The sequence below is a fragment of the Carcharodon carcharias genome, chromosome 1 (assembly GCF_017639515.1).
Source record: "Carcharodon carcharias isolate sCarCar2 chromosome 1, sCarCar2.pri, whole genome shotgun sequence".
In the NCBI taxonomy this organism is placed as follows: domain Eukaryota; kingdom Metazoa; phylum Chordata; class Chondrichthyes; order Lamniformes; family Lamnidae; genus Carcharodon; species Carcharodon carcharias.
In genome coordinates, this window is record NC_054467.1 from 181,491,115 (window position 1) to 181,505,224 (window position 14,110).

Genomic DNA, 14,110 nt, shown 5'->3' on the forward strand with positions numbered 1-14,110 from the left:
CAGAGGTGGAAGGATTGTCATTGAGCTAACAATGACAGCCAATAGTAATGGGTTAATAACTTCAGCAAAGTAGTGCACATAGAAATTCAATGCAAATGTGTTACCAGTAGACTGAAAATAGCGGACATAATAATTTACAGTACTCAAATGTCTTTCCAAGATATTCGGTATTAGCTGGACAGATAAATTGAGGAACAAGATAATTGGAGTTAAGAACAAAGCAGCTGCCTGTAAGCCAGCATGTGAAGCAAAACCATGCCAGTTAGTTAGATTATGTGCTCTGAATGCAAATTCCAGAATATCAAGCTAAGCACTGAAATGAGAACCCAATAGAATATAGGAAAGTGTTGAAAGGCCAACAAAAGCCTGGCGAAACTCTAGAGAGGATAATCTCATAGAAGCTGACATTGCTTGATTACTTGGAAAGAGGCACAAAGTTTGCCAAAAACTGATTGCGTGCATGATGAACAACAGGATCAGCACACATGATAATCCCCTTTCTTGGCATCTTCCTTGATGCAGTAGATCAGAGAGCAGATATATGCCTAGTTCCTAGTTCTTTACAGTAATCTATGTAGCAAGCTCCCATACTTGTCAGGGCATTACATCCTCTTTTTCCAACCCTACGACCCACCACCCCACTGCTGAGAAATGCTACAGCTTTAGTTCAACAGCTTCCTGTTCAGCGTGGCTCAGATGAAGAAAGAAATGATTCAGGGCTTGAATGTGTATCTATCTATACGTAATGCTACTTCTTGTACTAAACTCAGTGTCCATCCTTTAGCTTTCCTCTCGGAACATAGCAGTCTGGCACACATAAGCTTAAAATTGGTGCAAGGGTGTATGGTAACTCACTTATTTTATGCAAATGCTTTCAAAGTATACTGAAATGGTTTCCCTTTGACTGGGATGAAAATAACAATAACAAGGGTGCCCAACTGGGCTCTTTGCATCTGACGCACTTTGCGCTTCCTTGCTTTTTGAAGTGTTTCTATAATCATAACTGTGTACAGTTTTGGCCTCCTCCCTTATGAAAGGATATAATTGCATTAGAAGTTTTTCAAAGAAGGTTCACTTGACTGATTCCTGGGGTGAAGGGGTTGGCTTATGAGGAAATGTTGAGCAGCCTTGTCCTATATCCGTTAGAGGTTAAAAGAATGAGAGGTGATCTTACTGAAACATATAAGATCCCAAGAAGACTTGGGTGGATAGTGAAAGGAAGTTTCCCCTTGGGGGCAGTCTAAAACTAGAGGGCACAGTTTAGAAATTAGGGGTCTCCCATTTAAGACTGAGATAAGGAAAAACTTTTTTCTCTGAGGGTTGTCAGGTTGTGGAATTCACTTCTCCAGGGAGTAGTGGAGGCTGAGCTGGATAGATTTTTGATCAACAAGGGGGTCAAGGTTTATGGGGAGCAGACAGGAAAGTGGAGTTAAGGCCCTAATTCAGTCAGCCATGATTTTATCGAATGGTGGAGCAGGCCCACTCCTCCTAATTCTTGTGTTCTTGTGCTTGTAACTTTTGGGAGGAGTTAATATTTAACGTGACATTTTACCACACACAATCCATATTGCAGAAAAAAATCCTTGTGCTTTTCTCATTACCTCAAATAAGCAATTTAAACATACCAATTCTCTGAAGGATAGATCATCAAAGATCCCAGTGAAAAGCTAGTACTTAAAGGCTTCCGTTTCAACTGGTTGTGTCGCAGCATTTATTTTACAAGATCATGTGAGCTGCCATTTTTAGTTCTGAATCTGCTAAATATGTAGCTGAGAAAGAATATAACAAACCCTTAAAATATGTATGTTTTTGCTTAAAATTATGAAAGCTACCTATATCTTTGGCTCTGTGATTGCAATTTCTTAATGCTGGCCACTTAGGCACCCTCGTTTCCTCCTTGCTGGCAGATTGGTTTCTGCCCCCAAACTTTATCCCACATTCATCCGCCTTACAGTGGGCCTTGGCCACCTCCCATGCATGCAAACTTGTATATTCTTTTTTTCTTCAATCTTTGAGTAATGCAATAGGAAATGGACTCAAATCTTCAAAAATGATCCCCTCCAATAACCGAGGAAATGATTGTTTTAGTTGTAGATTTTTTTTATTTTACCAAATACATCTGAAGTAATCAAATTTGGATACAATATGAAAGTTAATTGGAGTCAAACAAAAATTAAATACAATATGATTGAACAATTTCTCAAGAATAATAACCTTTTATTCTTTCTTGAATGTGAACATTGCTGGCATGACCAGCATTTGTTACCAATGCCTAATATTCCTCGAGAATAGTGGTCAAAAAAATTTTTTAGGCTACGTTTTGATTTTTGGGGTCTGCTTTATGGTTTTATAGGGCTCTTTTTTATCCTCGCATTATCTTTTGTATTTGTGTTGAATTTTTTAGGGTTTCCCTCTTTGGATAACTATCACAAATACAATGACAGGCAAATGTTGTCCAAAATAGCAATTTTCAGCATGGAGCAAAGGAAATCCTGAAGTAAAAACAAACTTGCATTTATATAGCACCTGTCACAACCTCAGGAAGTCACAAATGTGAATTACAGCCAATACGCTGCTTTTGAATTGTAGTCACTGTTGTAACACAGCAACCAATTTACACATCGTAAGCTCCCACAAACAGAAAATTGATAACGACCAAATATTTTGTTTTTGGGATGTTGCGTTTCCAAGGAGGAGGAAAAGGGGAATAAATTTGGGGGAACTTGGGTGATGCCGCTGTCCTTTCACCACATGACCTATGTTTAAACCTAGCCCTGACTTATGGGAGAGATACTCTCTTTTTCTTTGCTGGGTTGAGGGATACCGCATGGAACAATATTTGTACAGACTTAAACCAAGTTTCCATTGGGTTTGGGACCTACCAAGCCTACAAATGCAGCCCCAGATTACCGACCTCAATTTGACAGGCTATGGGAGTGGCCGGTGTGCAAAATGAAAAGGCCACATTGTGCCAATAGATCGTCACCATCATTTGGGACAGTGAATGGAGTTTAGCTGTTTGTTGCACACACTACCTAGATACCAACCTGAAATAAGAGAGGGTGCCATTCTCTCGACGCTGACACTGTTCGCTTACATTAAAAACAACAGATTTTTGGGGGGAAATTACCCTTCAGCTAAAAATTGTGAAGTTAACCATGACCTTTGGGAGCATTTGTTGCTTAATAGAGATGGGGAGGGAAGCATCACGTTCACAGAAGCAGGATTTCTGAGGAGTATGCGATCGATGGGTCACAATCCACCAGCCAGCAAATGTAACCTGATCTGATCTGTGCTCTGCGCCTTGCTACTGGATTTCTGGCTGCCTCTTCCCTGCTCTTGATGTCCAGCAGCTGCTCAAAGCAATTGGTGTTGGCGCAGCTGAAAGCTACCTGCATGGTGGCTGCAAGACCAGCCAAAATAACTGCTATTTGACTTCCACTCTCAGGTTCCCTTCCTCCAGTCTTCATTGCTAGATCCTGTCTTGGAGGAGCAGCAAGCAGGAGGGAGGTGGTCTGTGATTGGAGGAGCTAAAGCAGTAAGCATGGGAGGAACAGAACCTGTGATTGGAGGAGCAGCTCCTCAGATTTTGTCTCTCCCATGCTTGCTACTCCAATCAAAATACATGAGGGAAATCTTTCTTGCAATATTTTGAATTTTTTATCCCCATCTTTGATTTTTCAAAGGCTGCTTGTGAGTTTCAGGGTGAATTTGACCGTCACCTCTGTGTGTTTTGAACCCTGCTTGAGAAGGTGATGGTGAGCTGCTACTTTGAACCGCTGCAGCCCACGTGGAGTAGGTACATCGACAGTACTGGTAAGAAGGGAGTTCCAGGTTTTTGATCAGTGAAGGAGCAGCAATGTAATTCTCGGTCAGGCTGGTGTGTGACTTTGAGGAGAACTTTCAAGTGGTGGTGTTGCCGTGTATCTGCTGCCTTTGTCCTTTTAGGTAGTGGAATTTGCGGGTTCAGAAGGTGCTGTTGCAGCTTGACGAGTCACTGCAATGCATCTTGTGGATGTATACACTGCTGCCACTGTGCTGTTCCCATTACAGCCTTCAGTTCTTTCTTGAAACAAGTACAATGCATTGGTGTCTTAGCTTCCAGCTATTGATTATACTGTAGTTGTGTAATTACGATTAATAAATATGAAAACTGGCAGAACTCTGCATTAACACTAGTGTTAAAGCTGATCAGAGGATCTAGATCTTTTTACAAAGAAGATACTGCCTGACATTTTTTTTAAGCTTGGTATTCATGACGGTGATCTGCATTTCGTTGCATATCTAAGTATTATTTTAGGTTTACCTTCAGTATCCTGTTACGCATCTTGAGTACCTCTGAGGTGCATTTCTTTGAGGGGAAAATTCCCAATTTATTGCGTAATTCCTCTGATTCCTGGTACGAGCCTTGTTGCTCACCTTTTGCATTACCATTAGGGGCTGGATGGTTGCCTAATGTCATGCTGGAGAGAAATGTATACACTGTTTGAGGTGGCAAGTAAACTAATATCCTTGCACTCTTTCAACTTATCTCTTAGCAAGTTTCATCTTGCTGATGGAGTGTAAATTCTATTCCATAACTAGAATATCTGTGCCTCTTAATTTTTCTTCTAATATTCAGTATCATAGACTCAACTTTTTTTTCAGAATGTGGGTGTCACGGTAAAGGACAATATTTAGTAATCAATCCTAAACTGAACCTCACTTGCTACTCATGAGCCCAGATGCAAGCTCCATTGGGGTCTCTTTGTAAGAGCTTCCTGCTTACTCAGAGTCCACATTGCCCTTTAATTTGGTAAAATCAGTAATTAACTTGTCTTGAAATGAGAGTCCAATTCCAGAATTAGAGAAGTCATAGCACTGATCCTTGGAGTATCCCAACAACAAAAGCTTGTATTTATATAAGACCTTTAGTGCCTTGGGAAGTTTTGTCATATTAAAACAGGAACATTATAAAGCAGAATTTGACACTGAGTTACATAAGGTGATATTAGGGCAGGTGGCCAAATGTTTGGTCAGAGGTAGGTTTTAAGGAGTGCCATAAAGGAGGAAAGAGAAATGGAGAGGTTCAGGGAGGGAATTCCCAAACTTGGGGCCCAGGTAACTGAAAGCATCGCCACCAATGGTGGAGCCAGAATTGGACGAGTGCAGCTATCTCTAAGGGCTGTGGGACTATTGGAGATCACAGAGATGGGTAAGGATGAGGCCATGGAGGGATTTGAACACAAGGATGAAAATTTTAAAATCAATAAGTTACTTAAATGGAAGCCAGTGTCGATGAGCGAACCCAGGAGTGATGGATGAATGGTATTTGGTATGAGTTAAGACGGGGTAGCAGAGTTTTGGATGACCTCAATTTATGGACGATTGAATGTGGGACGCTGATCCGGCATTGGAATATAGTGGAAGCCTAGAGATAATGAAGGCATGGATGAGAATTTCAACAGCATTTGAGTTGTGGCAGGGGTGATATTACAGAGGTGGAAATAGGCAGTCTTTCTATTGGTGTGGATGTGCAGTTGGAAGTTTAATGCTGCACCTAATATGACAACAAGGTTACAAGTGGTTTTGTTCTGCCATGAACAGTTGTCAGGGAGAGGAATGGAAGTTGGTGGCTGGGGAATCTGAGTTTGTAGTGCCTTTTGAAGGTGAGGGCTTCAGTCTATTCAATGGTTAACTGCAGAAATTTCTGCTTCTCTGTCGTACCAACAGTCTGTGAAGTTAGCGACAGTATAGAGTCGAGAAAATTGGTGTTGAGGCAGCATTTGACTGAGTGTGGCATCAAGCAAGCAAAATTGAAGTCAATGGGAAACGGGAGGAAAACTCTTCATTGTTTGGAGTTAATACCTAGCACAGAGGAAGATGGTTGTGATTGTTGGTTATCCCCAGGGCGTCACTGCAGGAGTTCCTCAGGATAGTGTCCTGGATCCAATCATCTTCAGCTGCTTCATTTAAAGGCTTTGGGAACGGTCCATCACAGGGTCAAAAGTGGGGATGGTCGTAGATGATTGCACAATGTACAGTACCATCCGTGACGACTCAGATAGTGAAACAGCCCATTCCTACATGCAGCAAGACCTAGAGAACATTTAAGCTTGGGCTGATAAGTGGCAAATAACATTTGTGTCAGTAACAAGTGCCAGGCGATAACCATCTCCAACAAGAAAAAAGCTAATCATTCAAGCCAATCATTCAACAGCACCTTCCAAACCCACGAGCTTTACACCCAGGAAGACCAGGGTAGCGGATACAAGGGAACACCACACCTGCAAGTTCTACTCCAAGTCACACTATTTTGAATTGGGACTATATTGCCAGTCTATTGGTGGATTTCTTCCACCATTGATGCCAATTCAGTTCATTCCATGTGACATTAAAAAGTATCTGAATTCACTGGACACAGCAAAGGTAATCTACCCTGACACATTCCTGCTGTAATGCTGAAGGCCTTTGCATTAGAACTTGCTGCCTTCCCACAGTTGAGCTGTTTCAGTCAAGCTAAATTTCTTGTGCCGAATGGCATCCTTCTTTGCTGTAACCATTCTATGATTCTTTGATTCTATAAGTTATAACACTGGCATCTATGCATCAGTGTTGTAAATTACCGAGGTATGTACTATTCATAAAAAAGTATAAGTTTAACCTGGCCAGTTTCCTACCCAGTGTTGGAATGAGTTATCAGGTGTGTCAGCGAGTTGCATCTATTCACAAATAATCTGCGCCCTGACATTCAGTTTGGATTCTGCCACTATATGTCTATAGACATCATTACAGTCATTATCCAGATATGGATGCAAGAGCTGAATTGCACAGGAGAGATGGAGAGTTGCTGTCCACCTATGCCAATACGGGTTTCAAGAACAGAGCAGAGGCTGGGTTCTCTGCAATGAAATAATTGAGGGATCAAGAACAAAGGGCCATACATTCAAATTTAGATTTAGAGGGCAGGTGAAAACTAGTTACAGAGATATATGGGACATTGCACAGCCACTCAGATCATGGCTGAATTGTATCTTAAACTCGAATTACCTGCTTTTGCTTCATATCCTTTTACACCCTTACCTAACAAAAATCCATTAAACTCTGTTTTGAAAATTTCAATTGACTCAGCATCCACAATGTTTTTGGGAGGAGAGTTCCAGATTTCTAATAGCCTTCATGTGGAAAAAGTGCTTCCAGATTTTACCCCTATATATCCTAGCTCTGATGTTAAGATTAGAACACTTTGTTCCAGATTGCCCTGCCAGTGGAAATAGTTTCTCTTTATCTACCTTAGTGAATCCCTTTCCCAATTTAGACACCCTCAACCTTCTAAACTCAAGGGAGTAAAAGACAAAGTTATGCAATCTGCCCTCATAAGCTAACCCTTTAAGCCCTGGTTTAATTTTGGTGAATATGCTGTTTCTTCCTGATTAAATGGGAGGACTAAATAGCTTGCTTCCATGTCGTAACTTCTATGTATTTCCATGCAATTTGCTTCCTGTCCTCAGTCTCTTTAACCTCAATTCAAGTTTCAATTCAGGAATGTGATGAAATACTCACTACTCAACTTGATGGGTGAAACTGCAATAACATTTAAGAAGGGTGGCTTGATCATTGTCCCAGCACTAGATTCAATAGCTGCCCCTTGTATCACCAACATACTGTAGTTGCAATTTATGCTGCCTACGTGGTGTTGTTCGTTCATAACTGGATCAAAGTCCTGGAATTTTATACTGAATGCTATTGTGGCACCAGCTCCACAAGGACTGCATCGATTCAAGAATGTGGCCCATCATCGCCTATTTAAGTTAACAATGAATGGGGAAATAAATGTAGCCTTGCCAGAGTCTTTGCAATTTGGGAATAAACAAAACACTTGTAATTTCTTCAAAATAGTCTATGATTAGGCAGAAAGACCTACTACTCCTATGTTAGGTTATTTTCATACAGTGCTTTTTCATTTACACTATCAACAACTTGCATTTATATTTACAAATGGTAATCTTAAAGATACTTAATTCTTCATGCGCATTGTATCTTGCTGTGAATAATATGAAATTAACATTTGAGTTTAATGTTCCACTACAAATAAATGACTGCAAGATATTAAGATTTCCATATAGTTGATATAACAAATGCAACAAATGCTTTTGTTGCTATTAACAAAAAATCTCATTATATAAGAACAGATATAATTGCTGCCTTGAAAAATACACAGTATGATTGTTCTTACCTTAGCTATTTTTCAACATGAAAATAATGCCCAAAAAATGAACCTAGTGGTATTCGTTTGAAATCTTGTCATTGGGATGCATTACAGAACAGTTTGTTGTACAACATTGTGAGCAGTTACTGTTACTGAATATTTTATTATGAATATTGGATAACTTGCTGCTTGCAAGTAGATTGTGTTGCTTCCAGTGAACCAATTGTATGTCACAACCTTGATCAGCAGAAATCCTTCTCTTGCTCTGTTTGTAGTGTTAAGACTTCAGAAAAGTTGAATTTGTTGATGGATGCAGGAGATATGAATTAACAATCACCATCAACAATTTATTTGAAATTACACTGCACATAATTGCAAATATAATTGAAAATGGTGCATATTTATTTTATAAAGAGCATGTAGTTTATTAAAAGATTTAAATCTTGACCCAAGTTTCTGTTTAGAATTTTAAAAATGACATTAAAGTAAAAATATTGGGGCTAATCAGAATTACTTTGAGACTACTTTCTGCAGGGTTTGTCCTGATTACATTAAGCAGTTACCACAGCAATGCCAGTTTAATATTAATGACCAATGATCTCTACTGGACATAATCTATGCAATAAAATGTCCTTAATTTAATCCCCATATTTATCAACATACTTCAGTGATATATAAAAACATGGTTAAATGTTAATTCTGTTTCAAACATTCTTAGTGCAGAGCAAATACTTTAATTGTACACTACCTTGATAATGATTACAAACACATTTACAAAAGTATTTTGTAAATTGTTTTGATACCCTAATATTCATCCAAACAGATACTCTGGGTGACTAGTGAAACTGGTAATACAAAGGCAAAACACTGCAGTTGCTAGAAATCTGAAATAAAAACAGATGTTGGAAACACTCAGGAGGTCAGGCAGTGTCCATGGACACAGAAATGAGTTAACATTTCAGGTTGACCTGCTAAGTATTTCCAGCTTTTTTTTGTTTTCTGTTTTTTATTTAAATAAATTTCAACATTTCCTTTATTTCAAATACATAAATCAATTTATCTTATCTCCAACAAGCAGCTGTTAAACACATTTAATTCATGTTATGTTTAATTCCATGTTTATATATAATTGGATATATTTTTGAATGGGATTCTTTTTCATATCAATGTATCAATGAATGAAAAAAAAATCCATCCTTTGCATTGAGATTGGTATTTTTCTGTTCATTAATGCAAATTCAAATTTTGATTGATATAGGGATTTTAATGTTATTAATTTAATTGAAGGTTTGGTATTTAACTGCATACATTAGGTTATTTTTAAAACCATAGAGTATACCCTTCATAGCCTTTAATTACAGTGTATACATTTTGTAAATAGAATTGACAAATAAGTCATTATAGTCTGGTGTGCGGATGCAGTTTTTTTGTACTTTTCCAAAAGGAAGTTTGATCACAACATCAGTTTCGAGTTATGTGGGGTTAGGTTAGCTCAGAAGCTTGCATCCTGGTGAAACAAAACTGCACATTTAGGGACCTGCTACCATGAACACATTTAATATAATAAGGCACTTACTTGTGTGTTATTTGAATGGAAGCAACAACATGCAATTTTATATCACAAAAAATAGTGAAAACTTTAAAACATGCTAGTGTCAACAAATTTGTAGTTGTGGTTGTTTTTACAATCAAGAATAAATATTGTTAAACATATAATAGATATTATTGGTCTGCCATGACTATGCACATTGGGAATCAAGTTTTATAGCCTAGAAGGACACAGTAGGAGGTGGGTAGTAAGAATAAGATAAATTTTGCTGGTGCAGGGGAAGGAAAAAGTATAGTCATTGGTCAGAGAAAAGGGATTGGGCTTGATGGAGGATTGTGGGGTGAATGGAATAAGGAAAATCAAAGGTCTGCTAAAGGAAAGGAAGCAACTGTACTATAATCAAAGGGAGTGGAGATGGGGAGAGGGAGATTGCAGTTTTGAAATTTGCTTGAAGGAAATGGAACAATTTTCCATTTGGAAGAAATGGAACAATTTTTAATGTCAGCTAGCATGGGGGTTGGGAAGAGAAGTTAGACGTTAACACTTCAGTGTGATTGGGTTTGAGGAAACATGAGGTAGTTCTTAATGGATAAGATTAGCTTAGAACGGTATGGTAGTTAATGCGAAAGGAACCATAGAGACATAGGTTCAGCACTAGATTAGATTGTTAAAGGTCATAGATGCTCAGAACTGTTCAGCAAATGATTCATACATTCCTTTAACAGATCTTTACATTATATATCTCACTTGTTAGGTACAACTAGGAACAATTTTGAAGGAAAGAAAGTTGTTCGACTTGAATATGAAGCTTATATTTCAATGGCTGAAAATGAAATAAAAAAAATTTGCAGAGATATAAGGAATAAATGGCCAATGATTCAGCACATCAGTGTCCATCACAGACTTGGGTAAGTTACTGATATTGAATATGTTGTGCACTAGATCCCATATGGTATAGAGGTAGAGGGATAGGCACAGTAAAAGGGAAAGGGCAACGAATATGAAAGGATTAGACTGGGTTTTTCTGTAGTATCCTGTATAAAGCACATAAATAGAGCTTTTCGATAGAATTATTTGCTTTTGCAGTTAGCAAAGCAAATATGGGAATATATTGCCTTTTTCACATTTGAGTGCAGACATTTGTTCAATAAAGTGAATGGTAACTAAATAATAATTGAGGTTTTGCAACTAATGCACAAAACCTGTGCCATTTAATATGTTTCATTGTGTGTACTTACTCTGTTCAGATGCACTCAGTGCTTGCTTGATTGAGGGACCGGCATTAGGAAGGGAAGGGCCTGTTGAGAGCCACTCCCAGCCCTTTCTTTTGATCCTCCCCTTTCCCAGAGGACGTGATGTCGGCCTGCTCTCCAGCAGGAGGATGAGACCCCTGTTGCCTGGATTAAATTCCACCCTAACTGTGTAATCTTTGCAAAGTTTATCATGCTAATACTGAAGTTATTGAATTGGATATAGCCTGAATCTGCCATCAAAGTCCGACTTGACAGCAGAGCAAATCTGAATGAAACTCCCCCTGGAGGAAGCAGTTTTATTCTGCTTCACCTGGGAATCAGTTCAGATCTTGGTACCTGAATTATATCCAGGTTTGTTGGTTGCGCAGAGCACTGAAGCTAAACTTGTAGAATGTAGAATGTGAAAGCTTTTTAAGCTCAGTTAATAATTCTGTCCAAATTGCATTTTGCATTATGGCTCAGTAATTTCTTCTGTGCATTTAACTACTCGTAATAATAGTTTGATGTATTTGGTTTTATTATTTTGTATTTTATAATAATTTTTGTTTTCACCTTTTGCCTTCCCTTATACATTCCTGTGCTGTTTTTCTTCTCGGCTGTATAATTCTAAATTGTCTTGCTTATTGTACACTGTTGTGTTAGTTCCTTTTCAGCAAAAAACCACAAAATTGATGTTTTTAGCTATGTGATATAGCTAATGTTTTCCATCCCTTGAATCCTCTTGTGTCCATTTGCAGTGAGAATTTTGGTTGCTGCTCTGGACCAAAGCCCATTATTTCTATGCTCCTTCATTTTTTATCTCCCCTTCTTTTGGGTCTTTTGCTCCCTTTTCCTCCTCTTCCTGGACCTCAGTCATACCATCTTTCAATTCTCCTCCATCTGGGTGCTTTGACCATTCTCCCTGCCCCACTGATCCCCTATTCTACCTTATAACTCTTGTGCCACCATGCCAGTCTTGATACCTTTGATGATGCTCACAGATATCCTTTGTGCCACTTTTGGTGTTTTCTTAGGGCCCATTAAGACACCTATCACTGCCTCCTTAACAACATAGGAGTAGGCCATTTAACCCCTCCAACTCGCATCCAATGGACAAATAAAACAAAAAAAAAATTCCAATGAAAATAAGCCAAGGCTAACATGTATTCCCCATCTTCATCACCATTATTAGTTTTCAGGGGCCCACTTTGCTCCTGCCCCCTATCTTTTTCCTAATACAATTGGGGGAAAAATGTTGATTTTAATATCTCTTGTAATTTTTTGTAGCCTTATTATCTGTTTTGTCAGCCTTTGCTGTTCTTTGTATCTTTCCCATTTGCTGGGATCAGTGCTTATTTTTGCATTTTTAGTGCTTTTCTTTTAGTTTTATCTTGTCTCTTTAGTTGTCCACATCTGTTTTTGTTTTTGGCAAATAGAGCTCTTGCTCTGTTCTGTGTAACATTAAATTCTTATTTGAACACTGATATTCTATCATTTTATCCATTAAGAGATTTGTTCAGTTTACTGTGAACAATTTCTGTCCCATAGAAGTCAACCTTACCTGAATCTAGAACCTTAGTAGTTGATTCAGGTTTCTCTCTTTCAAACACTGTGCCAAAATCAATCATATTATGATTGCTATTAGATAAATGTTCAAGCACCGTTAGGCTGTTCACTAAGTCTGGCTCATATCATATTAGATTTAGTAATGACTCATGCTCCCTTGTTGATTCTAGGGCATACTACTACAGAAATCACCTGGACACACTCAAGAAATTCACTCAATTTCTAACATTGTTCAAGTCTGCTTGCCCCAATCTCTGAAAGTTAAAATCCCCTACTAAATCCATTCTTTATATTACTACATGCTTGCCTTATCTCTGCATTTATGCAATTGATCACTTCACAGCTGCTAATAGAAGGCCTCTGCACAACTTTCAGTACAGTCTTAAATGCTTTTCTAGTTCAAAATTCTACTCATAAAATCTCAACCACTTGCCTTTTGTTAAATCCTCTCTCATTGTTGAAGTTACGTCATCGTTAATCAGTAAGGCTACTCTGATCGCACTGCCATTTTCCTTATCTTTCCTGTAGACCATATAACATGGTGTATTTAGTTCCCAGTCCTGATTGCCTTGCAGCTATGTCTCAGCAATGGCCAGCACATCATAACTTCCAAGTTGAATTTGCATCTGTAATTCATTCAGTTTGTTTATTATTCTAAATGCATTTGTCTAAAAAACACTTAAATGGGCCAACTAATCTGTCCTTCAGCTCTAATGTTTTACTTGTATGTTTCTTATTTTTCTCTCCTGGTTTAATTACTTTACAAGATAATTTCCTGCAGGAGTATGTTTCTAGTCCAATGAGAGGACATGCACTTTTGGACCTGGTTCTGGGAAATGAGTTGGCCCAAGTGGTTCAGATATCAGTGGGAGAGCCTCTCGGCGGCTGTGACTGTTGTATCATAAGATTTAGATTAATCATGGAAACGGACAAGGAACAATCCAGAGAAGGCATAATTAATTGGGGGAAAGCCAACTTTGATGGGATGAGATTGCATTAGTTGAGTGAGTTTGAATCGAATGTTGGCAGTAAAAACGGTGGCTGAATAATGGGCCACCATCAAAGAAAAAGTATTGCAGGCAATATCAAGGTATATTCCCTTGAAGGGGAAAGGTAGGACAAATAAATCCAGAATGCCCTGGTTGACAAGTGAGATAGAGATAAAGATGGAAAGGAATAAGTGTGCATAAAACAGATGTCAGTTAGAAAATAAAATGCAAAATCAGGCTGAACATAGAAGGACCAGAGGGGAAGTGAAGAAACTAATAAGTAAAGCAAGGAGAGAGCATGAAAAGAGACTGGCAGTGAACATAAAAGGAAATCCCAAGGTCTTCTATAAGCATTTAAATAATAAAAGGGTGGTAAAAGAAAGTGTAGGGCAGATTAGGGACAAAAATGGGGACTTGCACGTGCAGGCTGGAGAAATAGCGGAGGTGTTGAACGAGTACTTTGCATCTGTCTTTACAAAGGAAGAAGAAGCTACCCAGGCCAAGGTGAGCGAGGAGGTAACTGGTACACTAGAAGAACTTACAATTGAGGAAATGGTGTTGGAAAGGCTATCTTTACTTAAAATAG

The 14,110-nt window shown here is 38.6% G+C and overlaps 2 protein-coding genes across 3 annotated transcripts in view; both read left to right on the forward strand.

Annotated features, from left to right (window-relative positions):
* The window catches only part of LOC121284735 (molybdopterin synthase sulfur carrier subunit), a 57,305-nt gene that overhangs the window by 32,451 nt on the left and 10,744 nt on the right, over positions 1–14,110 (forward strand). The gene's annotated exons all lie outside the window — the stretch shown is intronic.
* Positions 1–14,110, forward strand: part of LOC121284725 (molybdopterin synthase catalytic subunit) — a 49,023-nt gene that overhangs the window by 22,350 nt on the left and 12,563 nt on the right. Inside the window, exon 3 of the mRNA XM_041200280.1 lies at positions 10,492–10,645. Within this exon, the coding sequence (XP_041056214.1) occupies positions 10,492–10,645 (154 nt within the window). The remainder of the gene's footprint in view (positions 1–10,491; positions 10,646–14,110) is intronic.